The sequence below is a fragment of the Ixodes scapularis genome, unplaced genomic scaffold (genome assembly GCF_016920785.2).
Source record: "Ixodes scapularis isolate PalLabHiFi unplaced genomic scaffold, ASM1692078v2 PGA_scaffold4__175_contigs__length_147842914, whole genome shotgun sequence".
Classification (NCBI taxonomy): domain Eukaryota; kingdom Metazoa; phylum Arthropoda; class Arachnida; order Ixodida; family Ixodidae; genus Ixodes; species Ixodes scapularis.
In genome coordinates this window covers 98,957,781-98,971,064 of record NW_024609879.1, presented here as the reverse complement: position 1 = coordinate 98,971,064, position 13,284 = coordinate 98,957,781, and the positions used below count along the sequence as shown (strand labels likewise).

At 47.5% G+C, this 13,284-nt stretch overlaps 1 protein-coding gene across 1 annotated transcript; it reads right to left on the bottom strand.

The window, feature by feature from the left end:
• Positions 1 to 7,024: 7,024 nt before the first annotated feature.
• LOC121837823 (uncharacterized protein K02A2.6-like) lies at positions 7,025 to 10,228 on the bottom strand. The gene is made up of 2 exons (XM_042293649.1): positions 9,797 to 10,228; positions 7,025 to 8,341 (listed from the first exon to the last, which is right to left on the bottom strand). Exons 1-2 carry the CDS (start codon positions 10,226 to 10,228, stop codon positions 7,025 to 7,027), a joined length of 1,749 nt encoding a protein of 582 aa, XP_042149583.1.
• Between the last annotated feature and the right edge of the window lie 3,056 nt (positions 10,229 to 13,284).

Here is a 13,284-nt window from a genome sequence, read left to right as displayed (position 1 = left end):
TTTTTCGATATAGTGACCAGATAGGGTTGCTTGCTGCAAAACAAGTACTATATTTGAACAGGCAGAGTGCATTGCATTGCTGAACCTATGCAGGTTTATCACAGATCTAAGAAAAGTTTGTCAAAATATCTGCAATACATTTTTCAAACTGCAATACATTTTTCAAACTAGCACATTACAATTTTAGAATGTTATTACTTTTAGACTTGTCTGGCAATTTAGGTCCCGTTGCTGTTACATCAGGTGCCCCTAAGGGTAGTGTGCTCTGGCTTCTATTGTTTCTACTTTATATCAATGACCTAGCATCATCAATTAAATCGACAATTAGACTTTTCGTTGATGCTTGAGTTATTTACCGGAAAATTAATACACCTATAGTGATCACAATATTGTCCAAGACAATTTAGATAGAATATCATCATGGTGTTCCCTGTGGCAGATGAGCATTAACACATGTAAATGCAAAGAAATGTCCGTAATTAAGACCTCCACTAAAACACTAACCAGTACTTGTTACTTTCCCAGCCATAAGAACACGCATTGTCGTACAAGTATTTGGGCGTGTATTTTACAGACTCATCATCATGGATTGAGCAAATAACAAATAGCATACTAAAAACACTTAATTTGTGAAAAAACATTTGTATGAGAAAATTATTCTGTTCAATAAACACATGAATCATACAAGATGTAATAACAATATAAGAAACTTACAAGTTTCTTATATAGGTCTTATAGGGCTCTTAAATGTTCTTATATATCTTGTATGATTCATATCTGTTTATTGGACAAAGAAATTTCTCATACAAATGAGATTTCAGTAGGGATCTAGCTCCCATTACAAAACTACTCGCATACAGAACATTTGTCCTCCGAACATTAGATTGTGCAGCATAATTTGGAATCCCCACCTAAGTTACCTAATCTCGATGCTCGAATCTTCAGAACAAAGCCAGATTTATATGCAGTGATAATTCATCCGAAACTAGTGTCTCCGCTTTAAAAGGTAGCCATAAATCTTCCTAGTCTAAAAAGAAGACGAAAAATTGCCCAGCTGTATTTTTTTTTCAAGATGGTATATTACTCAGATTCCAATTTTCAATCTACTTAGTGCTAAGCTCCTTATTAGATCCTTATTAGATCATTAGGCATCCTTATTAGATAATTCCTGCAAGATTGAACCATTTCAGTGCCGTACTTACACTTTCCTCTTTTCTTAGTACTTTGCAACACTGACTAGAACAAACTACCTGACCATATTGTAACTGAGAGATATCCCATATCATTTAAAAAGATGTGCATCAATTTGTGTAGCTGAGGCTTGATTTGTAAAACTACATCATAACAATAAGATGCTAATTATAAGCTGTGTGTGTGTGTGTGTCTGCCATTTTTTTGTTGGTGTCTTTTTTATGTTTAATTACATTTTTGTTTTATTTTCGAATCCCCCCTGATGTAATGCGTCTTTGGATGCCTTTGAGGTGAATAAAATTAAATGAAATAAAGGCCTCTGCGTCACTTATGCAATTGTTACTTTAGTTCATTTTATCTGGTTCTACTACTTCGAATATTGCCATTTCATAAGGATTCTTTTTTTATACAACTCCCATGTCGTTCAGAAATAATTACACCACCCAGTTTATCGCTTAAAAAAATAACGCATCTGTCTCAAGGTATCACTTTCTTGTATTTGACTACAATAATTCTAGGTTATAATAATTTTCCTGCGTTCTAAAATTGGTTCTTTAAATCATTCGGCGTTCACAGCTCTCACGTTAGCTCATAAAAAATAAATTGTGCGAAAACCCGCGTTTCTTCGACGTAAAAGCTATGCGCGAAGCCTTCAGCTCAGCTCTATAGCGCGGCGCTCGTCAGCCTGCTGCCGTGACGTCACTGGCGGCGTGTGCTGGCCTTCTCCTCTAGGTGGTGTTGCCTGGTGCCGAGGGGGGAGGGAGAATGCCAATTCTGTCGGACAATAAATGTTCTTTCCTCCTCCTCCTCAAAGGCCCGCTCCACTTCAGGCGCGCGCATTCAGCGAATGCATCGAAGTCGCAGCGCGAGCTCCCGCTAAATATAGCGTGGCCTGAAAACATAGTCTGCTAAAGTTCTCCAATAATTTGTGCTCGCTGCTAGAAAACAGAGACCTTCTACAAGATGCCCGCGCCTGGTACATCGGTTCCTTTTCCATCGATCCCAATTTGAGGTAGGTTTGAGCGTGATAAGCCGTTTTTTTTTGACGATGGAATGTTTTGTGAAGATGTAAGTCATTCTTACATATTCAAGTCTCCACATCTCGCGCATGTGTGTTGAGCTCTTTGATCAACCGAGAATATCTATGCAACGTTCTTTCAATGGGTGTGGGGATGCATCGCAGCTTCCAAGTATGCGTTTGCCACGGGCTAAACCAAAAAACTTCGACAGCTCAAATTCGGTGACCACGAGGGCGCAGCCTTGCAGCTCCGTAAAACCTACCCCCGAGGGGCTAGGCTTGGCGAGAGCCAAAAAATAGGGCAGATTACGCGAGATGAGCTGAAGCTACCTGTAAGTCACGAGGTCGCTGCTGCCGCACCTATCGCCCGTCGCTCAGAAAGGGGATTTTCTCGGCTTATCCTCTCAGAAGAAGCCGGCGCAAAAGGCAACCTTTCCTCTCGCCTTGCCGTGCCACAATACAAGAAGAGGGCGAGGAGGACTTTCCGGCAGGCGGAAGAATATTTCTGCTGGTCCCCCTTTAATGTAAAGTCGTGCAATATACATGCTTTTTTTTGTTAAAGCTCGACAGATTTGTGTGAAAACTTTCAGCCTTTCCACTCTGTTGAAGAAGGAAGAGCAGCGGAGCTGTACTATGTGCCGCCATCTATGAGCGACGGCGGCATCCAGACAACCGGTTGTCTGGTTACCACCGTTGCTCATAGATGGCGGTAGCTGTCCAGAGCGTTGTGTCAAGATTTATTTGTTCACGGACACGAAATTTGGGAAACTAGCCCTTAACAGCTCCGCTGCAAAAAAGTCGTGAAAGCTACACTTATGCGGTTTGTGCAGGTGAGTTATATGCAGGGGGACATAGTATAGGGGGCTAATTGTAACGATCAGTCGGCTAATTAGGTCAGGTTTGTTAACTTCTTAATTAACAAAAATAGACACATGGTTTCAATTAGAAACTTGCTGAGCGTCATCAAGAACCACTAAATCAGTAATAAAAAAAAAAAAATAACAGCGCGTGAGAAGCACAGTAGTGCGCTAAAGTTACCAGTCGTGCAGCAGGAACAAGGCTACCGGTGCGAGGAGGCGCCCGCGCGATTTTTCCGCCTCTTCTCATAGCCCAAGCCTCGTACCTGCTGAACGAGTGGTAACTTTAGCGCATCTAAATCAATCATTTTTAGAAACACTATGAGCGCGTCGCGCGCTCATAGTGTTTCTAAAAATGATTGATTTAGTGGCTGCTTCGGATGACGCTCAGCAAGTTTCCTATTGGAACCAAATCTCTATTCTCACAAATACAAAAGTTAATTAACAAATTTTATTTAATTATCTGACTTATCGTAACGATTAGCCTTGGCCGCATGACTCATCTGCACAAACCGCATAAATGTAGGTTTCACGAATTTTTTCAAACAAATATGTTAAACTTGGAAGAAAAAGAAAAACAAATAAATGCCCCGTATATAGCAGTCTCGCGATACGCGGCAGCCTAATAAAATGTTAAGGCGCACGACTGATGAATCACAGAGTTGTAAAGTGAGGGCCCAAGGCGAGTGCACGTAAAACCGAATATAGCATTAGCCCTCCGAGGCAGTATTCCGCGAAGTTTCGAGTTCATGCAAGCTGATGCCCAAATGTGATTTATCATGATGTTTAAAACTCGAGACTGCGGTTAGGGAAAATATAGGAAGCTTTGAAGTAGAAGAAAAAGGCACAGCATAAGACGCCTCAAACGCAGCTAAATCGGCTATTTTTTTTTCGCTCCTTATATACCCCAGAATGACCTCTTAGAAATGTCCACGGTCATTCTCGATACAATCATCATTTCATGACCAACTTGCCTCCAAGACACATGCTTTGCTCAAAACAATGCGATTGACCTTTGAAACACAATCATTAAAACCCTTCGTTCACACTGCACAAAAAAAAAAAAATTAAACACGCATTTAATTTTTTATGCCTCCAAAAATGTGTTTTTCTCTGGTCACACTTTTCTCTTGTCACACGATTCTCTTTGATATCATAGGCTCTTTGTGTAAAACTTTCGTCTTTGGCCAACATGCCGTGCAACTGTTACTTTCCCCCATATGTTATGCTATTTCTGACTTTTACGCGCTTATTTTTAGAGTTCTTTACTGTTTTAGTAACCAATCATTTACAGATCTTGACGTCTGCCACACGTACTTAAAACCACAAGCCAGCGGTATCTTATGGACGACCCTTTCTTGGCACGGAACTGACCGTTCCCGATATGTCTTCTGACATACTTTTTGACCTGACTAAAACGGAGTCAGACAATTTCGTTTATAGTCTGACCTAAAAACAACATCAATTTCAAACTTTTTGGCGCAGGCCTTTAAATTGTCAGAGGTTTCATGGAAAAACGGGTCCACTGCTACCTTTTTCTTACTGCTTTATCTACTTTACGTTCATCTGTAAAAAAAGGTTATAGTTGTCTTTTTAGGAAATTTTCTTCATACCCAGCACTCTTCAGTTTCTTCCATTGTCATTTTACAGAGTGATTCATCCAATGAGTGCACGAATTCCGCATGGCTTTCGTCAATAAAGACTTGATAACTCCAGCTTTAAGAGAGTTTGCGTTTCGCATTTTTTCCCCCGTATTCTCAACAAAGACCTTTTTTCGACATGCACACGTAAATCTAGAAACTGTAGGATCCCATCCTTTGGTTATTCTACGGTGAACCTTAGTTCTGGAGCGGCTGTTCTTACCAATTTTTCCAAAGCGTGAAATTTACTATCCCGAAATTAACAAATCAAAATTACTTATACATATCGCCTAAGCAACCATTGGAGGCAATTTCGTCTAGGCTGTTAGTTATTGTACTGATAAATTTATGCCAGCAGAGGTACCAGCTTGGTTTATTATTAGCCAAATTCGGCTACTTTGTAAAGTATTTGGCATCGAAATGTGGCGGTGTAAGCGGCTATTTTTGAGCTATTTTGAGACCTAATGCGGCGATTTTTTTTTATTGTTTTGCTTGGTTTAGAGCAGAGAGGAAAAAAAGACACTCCATCATGGGCACGAAGCTGCAGCCCACCCTTTTCGGATTTCCGCTTTCAGGAAGCTTCTGTCTGAAGATGCGTGGGCGTGGCGCCAGATCCTATTAGCTCTAGTGAGCTGCCGTCCTAGATTCAACCCCAAAGACATCGCTTTCGTATTCACTGTGGCTTATCTTATGCTCCCAAGTTCTTTCTCATTCCTACTGGCGTCTCCTATTTCCAGGAGTTTTCCGCCATCCTCCTACAGGAGGCACCTTTTCCGAGGAAAAAAGACACTAAAGGCAACTAAAGGCATCCAGCAAAATTTGACGCCGTAACGGGCATTTGGTGTCTCAGCTGTAGATGCGAAATTTAGCCAATGCAGTACAACCGCTAGCCTGGGGTCTTTAACATGCATCACGCAGTAGTGATACACGACCGCACTCCGGTACGATGCTCATCCAGATCGAAACGGGCAGGAGTGAGGAAAAGACCCAGGATCCCCGGGTTTTTTCAGCGCGAGCTTTCGCTTGTTTAAAATGAGCGAATTAAGGCTGATTAAGGCTCATTCACACTGCCCTATTTTCTTACGTTAAGTTACGTTACGAAATGTTACGTTGAAGTCACCGGGAAGCATGACACGCGACATTCGAGACACGAATGTTTCGGTGACTTATACGTAACGTAACTTAACGTAAGAAAATGGGGCAGTGTGATTGAGTCTTTAGCGTATTTTACTGGGCTCTTTTAAGTGTGTTGACATGACCCATGTGCACGCAAGTTTTTTTTTTTAGCGCTTGCGTTGCATTCAGGGGACAGAAAACAAGCTGTACCAAACCTAAAACCGAATTTGCGAAAAGGTCAAACATTATGAACTGTGAAAACTTAATTCAGTTATCGCAAATAACAATAAAAATAGCTTTCCCCTGGAGCATTTTGTTCCTAAGTAAATACCAGAGTTTATTAGCTGCCTTTTTTGTGTGTGTCAGTTATCGCAATAACAATAAAAATAGCTTTCCCCTGGAGCATTCCGTTCCTAAGTAAATACCGGTTTATTAAGCTTCCTATTTGTGTGTGTGTACACACACACACAAAAGTAAATACCAGAGTTTATTAAGCTGCCTTTTGTTTGTGTGTGTACACACACACACAAAAAAGGCAGCTTAATAAACTCTGGTATTTACTTAGGAACGAAATGCTCCAGGGGAAAGCTATTTTTATTGTTATTTGCGATAACTGAATTAAGTTTTCACCGTTTATAATGCTTGATCTTCTTTTCGCAAATTCGGTGTTAGCTTTGATACAGCTTGTTTTCTGTGCTCACATGTTGATTCCATTTAAGATAGCTCGGAATAATCACACCCAGGTACTTACACGGCTAGAGATTGAGAAAGAGAGGCGGGGAGGAGGAGATGAGAGGGGGCGCCAGAACGCTGAGCTCTGACTGGAATGATTCGTGAGTAGACGCAACGCTAGCAGCTTTTGTCTCCACTCACTCTTCAGGCGCCTAACGCCAGCGTTCGTGTTCAAACGGGTTCGTATAGTGAGTAGAGACAAGGGCCTTTGCGCCTGTTTCACCTTATCATGTACCGCAGAAAAGCCTGTAAGCGCGAGCTCCTTGCTCTGGGGCACATCTCGGCGGCACAAGCTCTCGTGACTTATGTTGTGTATTTAATCTTTACATAATATATACATTACAGCATACAGCGGGCACAACCGACCGGGTTGGGGCCAGAGCAGCCGAACGTCTCGTGCCTGCGCGCGTGCACCAGTTCACCGGCATCCCTGGATATCCTCGGTTGCCAACACACAACATCCCTCCCCCCTAGGTCACATAGTCCTTTAGGTAGTCGGGACGTCGCCGTTGTCGCTGGGGACGATTTGACTGTTCTTGCGCAGGCGCTGAAGTTGGCAACACTGTTTGGTGCCTCGGTTCATCGGGTGAAGCAGGTGAACGTTGTGGGGAAGCTGGAGGTGTTGCCACTGGGGTTGACTCCTCAGGGAAGTCCGCTTGACTCGTAGATGGTGGGCACTCTTCCACCGATTCATTCCTAAGCGATGGCTCGCTTGGTAAGGAGAGCTGCTGAGGTGACAGCTCTGTCGTAGGCTCCTCCTCGTCTAGGTATGTGCTCCACTCCCGTCTCCGGATTTGGTCCACGTGCCGCTTCCAGAAACGACCGTCGATGGTGCGAACCTTGTAAGACACCGGACCGGTGATCTCAGTGATGATACCGGGAAGCCACTTGGGGCCTGCTAAATAATTGCGGATGAAGACTGGTGCTCGCGGCTCGAATTCGCGTACACCTTGTCTTCCCCGCAGCGCTTGTTCCTCTTGCTTGTCCACCATCTCTGCTTGTAGGCCTGGGTGAAGCCGGTCCAGTGCAGTACGGAGTCTCCGACCCATCAACAATTCCGCCGGACTCTTTCCGGTCGTTGAGTGCGGGAGAATATGCTGACTCAAAAGAAATCGGGCCAACTTGGTGGCCATGTCTCCTCCTTCCATGCGCCTGAGGACTTGTTTAGTTTCTTGGACCATGCGCTCCACTTGGCCATTTGACGATGGATGATATGGCGCCACCTTAACGTGCCGGATCTGGTTTCTCTGCAAAAATTCTTCAAATTCTTGTGAGACGAACGCTGTCCCATTGTCCGAGACTATAGTGTCGGGAACACCGTATGTTGCGAACAGCACTCGCAGCCTTTGACACACTGCTGCTGACGACATGGATGCTATCTGGATGACTTCCAGCCATTTCGAATGCGCATCCACCACCAGAAGAAAAACCTTTCCTTGGAAGGGTCCTGCAAAATCGATGTGGATTCGGGACCATGGGTTTCTGGCAAATTCCCACGGATGCAGTCTTGCACGTGCAGGTTGCGGCCTTGTCTCCTGGCAGGGCAGGCAGGTTCGGACCTTCCTTTCGATATCTTGGTCGATACCCGGCCACCAAACTGTGCTTCTGGCAAGCGCCTTCATGCGGACGATCCCGGGATGCGTGGTGTGCAGCAGCTTCAATACCTGGTCTCTCGCTTGCTCTGGAATGATGACTCTACATCCCCACAGCAGGCATCCCCGATACTCCGACAACTCGTGCTGCCGTCGAACAAATGGCTTGAACTCGTCCGGCAGCCTGCCTTGAGGCCATCCAACCCCCGTCCAATGTTGAACTCTGGACAAGGTTGGGTCGTTCCGGGTGCATCGGGCAATCTTCTGGGCATCCCACGGAATCTCCGGCGCAGTCTCCAGCATCCGGACTTCAAAAAGTTTCTCGTCAGTTGAGCTGTCTTCCACAGTTAGAGGCAGTCGACTCAGTGCATCCGCGTTCCTGAGCTGATGAGCAGGCCTGTACTCCAGCTCGTAGTCGTAAGCCGACAACATCAACGACCATCGCAACATCCTCGGCGACAGCACTTGAGGCATCGGTTTTGCGTGATGCAAGAGTCCCAGTAGAGGTTTGTGATCGGTCACGATCCGAAAATGCCGACCGTAGATGAACTTGTGGAACTTTCGTATTCCAAAACCTATCGCCAGAGCTTCCCGGTCTGTCTGTGCGTAGCTCCTTTCGGCAGCTGTCATAGTTCGAGAGCCATAGGCTACCGGTACCTCCCGGCCTTCGCTATCAACGTGGCTGAGTACCACCCCAAGTCCGTACGGAGAGGCATCACATGCCATGACTAGTGGCTGGTGGACACTGTAATGGGCAAGGACGTCCGAAGACTGCAGTAGCTGCTTGGCCTGCAGAAAAGCCTTTGCTTCCTGCGTAGTCCATCTCCACTTATGGCCGTTGTCGAGCAGCCTGTACAAGGGCTCCAAAGTGTGTGCCGCTCCCCGTAGGAACCTGTTGTAGAAGTTGAGTGCCCCTAGGAACGCTTGCAACTCCTTCTTGCATTTTGGCTCGGGTGCCCCATGGATAGCCTTGACCTTGTCGTCTGTCGGCTGTATTCCTGCCTTGCTGACCTTGTATCCTAGGAATACAACTTCATCCACTCCAAAAACCCACTTGTCCCTTTTTAGCCGGACACCGTCGTCTTGAATTCTTTGAAGCACAGCTTGCAGACGGGTGTTGTGCTCGGCTTCATCTTTACCGCCTACCAGGATGTCATCGAGAAAAACTTGCACCCCTTCCAGCCCTTGCAGCAGCTCTTCCATGTACCTCTGAAAAATAGCGACTGCAACAGCTACTCCGAACTGTAGGCGCGTGACACGAAAAAGTCCACGGTGTGTGGTGAAGGTGAGAAGGTCAGCTGTCTCACTGTCAACTGTCAGCTGCAGGTACGCTTGGTCTAAATCAAGCTTGGAAAACCTTGCACAGCCTGCCAGCTTCGCGAAAAGTTCCTCAGGTGTGGGTAGGGGGTAGCTTTCCCAACGGACCACAGGGTTTACCGTACTCTTGTAGTCGCCACAGATTCGCACTGTGCCATCCTTTTTTACCACAGGTACTATTGGAGTCGCCCAACTGGAATGTCGGACCGGTTCCAAAATGCCTTGCCTGATGAGCTTGTCCAAGGCTTCATCCACTTTTGGTAGTAAGGCAAAGGGAACTGGACGCGGTTTGAAAAACTTGGGCTGGGCAGTCGGTTCCACTTCGACTCGAACTGGTGGTCCCTTGCTCTTGCCTAGACCTGGTTGGAAAACGTCGGCGTGACGACTCAGCACTGCTGCGCTGGACGGGCTCTGATTGTTCGTTGCTTCTTCCAGCTGATTGACTCTCAGCTCAAGCCCAAGAGCCTTGAACCAGTCTCGGCCAAGCAAGCCTACGCCTGCTCCCTTGATCACGACGAGCCGCAGTCGTTTTTGACGCCCTTTATAGGTGACTTGGAGCATCACGGAGCCTAGCACCTTCAATTCCTGCTGGTTGTACGTGCGAAGACGTAGTTCACACGGTCGCAGCTTGTGCTTGGACAACCGCAGCTGACGCATAGTTCTCTCGTTGATCACGGAGCACACCGCTCCTGAGTCGACTTCCATCTCGAGAGGGTTCCCGTTCACTTCTACGACCACGCGGATAGCAGGTTCCTCGGCAGTCATTTTGAAGATGCCGAAAACATCCGCTGTTTCACTGTCGCGCCGCCGGCCGTTCTGGCGGCTGCCACCTGTAGGCCTAGGCGTCGGTGAGAACTGTTTCGCTTTTCGTCGACAAACTTTCACGATATGGCTCCGCTGCTTGCAAAAGTGGCACTGTGCGTGTCGAAAACGACACTCGTCTGGTGCGTGTGACCCTCCACAGCGAAAACACTTGCCAGCGTCTTGCTGTGACTTCGACGCAGTCCTTCCTCTTGCTGCCTCGGCATTAGGCTTAGCTCTCGGAGCCATTTGCTTACCAACACGACACACATCGCTGCTCTCTGCGGACGCCCCCCTGATCTTTTCTGTCTGGTGGTGGGCGTACTCTGCTGCTATCGCCTTCTCTTTGGCCACCGCGAAGGTTAGTTCCGGCTCGGAGAGAAGCCGTCGCTGAAGGGACTCTTCCCGGAGGCCGCAGACTAACCTGTCTCGGAGCATGTCGTCCAACGTTGGCCCGAAAGCGCAGTGCTCCGACAGGCGACGAAGCTCGGCGATGTAGTCGGCGATACTTTCTCCTTGACGCTGGTCGCACTTCCCGAACTGGAAACGCTGAACAATGGCGGACGGCCTCGGGTTGAAGTGGGCCGCCAGTCGCGAGACGATGTCGTCGTAGCTCGTCTCGGAAGGTAGAGCCGGTGAGCAGAGTGAACGAATGATGGCGTACGTTGCCGCCCCGCAGACCGTGCACAGGATTGCACGCTTCTTCTCGGCTGACTTGATCTCATTTGCGATAAAGTAGAACTCAAGTCTTTCGTGGTACAGTGGCCATGTTGCACCGGTGCTCGGTGCGAACTCTTCGATGCCGCCGAATGCCGGCGCCGCTGATGCCCTTGCTTCTGCCATGGCGCCGTGAACGGCGCTCTAGAAGGTCTTCCGCCGCAGGTTGACTCCACTTCGTCGCCAATGTTGTGTATTTAATCTTTACATAATATATACATTACAGCATACAGCGGGCACAACCGACCGGGTTGGGGCCAGAGCAGTCGAACGTCTCGTGCCTGCGCGCGTGCACCAGTTCACCGGCATCCCTGGATATCCTCGGTTGCCAACACACAACAACTTAAGAGCGTCTGCCAACGCTATGAGCTCGCGCTTCTAGCCTTGTTTGCGGTACAGCATAAGATAAAACGTAGTATTGGTGACGTGCGCGATCGAAAGCGTTGCTGTGGTCGGCCTTCCACGATTGGCCGAATGCTGACTATGACGTCAGGAAAGGATTTATCATCGACGGAAATAAGAGGATTGTAAAAACTTTAATCTTGACGGTGTTGGAAGTGTTGCTTTGAGAGCGCAATGATTTCAATCTTTCACCATGCTATTTACAAACACCATTGAACTTGTTGTTCGCAAGGTAATGACGTCACGAGAGGGAACCATAGGAGGGCGCCACCAAAACATCTCGCCGCTAATAGCACTATTAGCACTATGTATTTCCTTCGGGAATCCGAGGGGAGCCGCGCAAGCTTGGCGGTTAGTTGGCGCCTTGGCAGCTGCGAAGGTCCCTTGTCACCCAATTGCAGCACTCGCCATCAGGAACGACAAAACCATGACTGAAACGGCAGAACTGCTAGCTGATGAATTTGCGTGCCCCCTTCCTCCACCAGCCGTGGCTTTACCCCAAGAGCTGATAGGCCCTTCCATTTCTGAAGCATCCACAGCAGATGACGACTTCACCATCTTTGAACTGCAATATGTGCTCCGACACTGCAAACGCCGAAGTGCACCCGGGCCAGATGGAATCACGTATCAAGCATTGAAAAACATAGACCAAGCTTATCATCCACACCTTTTAGAGACACTCAACTCGATATGGAGAACAGGCATTCTGCCTATGACCTGGCTAGAATCAATCGTAATTCCGGTATTGAAATGCGGTAAGACGAGCCACTCCTCCTCATCCTATAGACCTGTGTCCCTGACAAGCTGCCTGGGAAAGATACTTGAGCGCCTGGTCTTGAGACGCCTGACATGGCACCTAGAGCAATCACATGCGCTGCCACACCAGCTGTCAGGATTTCGTGCGAAGAGGTGTACAGCAGACGCAATGGGCGACTTGGCATCTGCACTCGAAGAGGCAAAAGCACGCCGCAACATGCTTCACTGTGTGTTCTTAGACATAAAGCGGGCATTTGATACACTTCCGCATATTGTTATCCTCCAGCGCCTCAGACATCTCGGAGTAAAAGGGAAAATGCTTGAATATATTAAGGCATTTCTCTCTAATAGAACGATTCGGGTCAGGGTCCCGGGAGCGCTTAGCAGTCCACGTACTGTGACTCAGGGCGTTCCACAGGGAAGTGTCCTTAGTCCTTTACTTTTCAATGTGGCCATGGCAACGCTACCAAGCTCACTTCGCCAGCAGGGACCGTTCCTTGTACAGATATCCATCTATGCGGATGATGTGGCTCTTTGGTGCGCTGGCCCAACTCGAAGGGCAAGGAAGATTCGTTGTCAACTCCAAGAAGCACTCGATACAATCTGCATTGCCATCGAAAAACTCGGACTGACACTTTCCCCTGAGAAAACAGCAGCGCTGCTTTACCGTCCGAGAGGACGCCCCCCCGAACGAGCGCTGCAGCTCAAGATGGCTGGGATGCCAGTCAAGAGAGTGAGGACACATAGATATCTTGGATTGTTGTTGGATGATCGGGTAACCTGGAGACCGGAAGTCCGCAAAGTTCTCTCCAAGTGCCGCAGCCTTCTCGGAGTTCTACGGTGCCTCCGCGGCCATGCCTGGGGAACACCACAACACGCCCTCCTTCAGTTATATAAAGGTTTAATCCTTTCCCGCCTACATTATACTTTGCCACTTCTCAACATCGGACCAGCACAACAACGTGATGTTGAAACATTTCACCGTGTGGCACTAAGGATGTGCGTCGGACTGCCGCGATACGCGGGAAACGTTGCCACACTCGTTGCTGCCGAGGAATGGCCTGTTTTTCTCCGGGCTGATGAGCGCGCCTGCCGTCACCTTGCGAGAATTCATGGTGTGTCCTCTGGGAGTTCACTACTCTCAC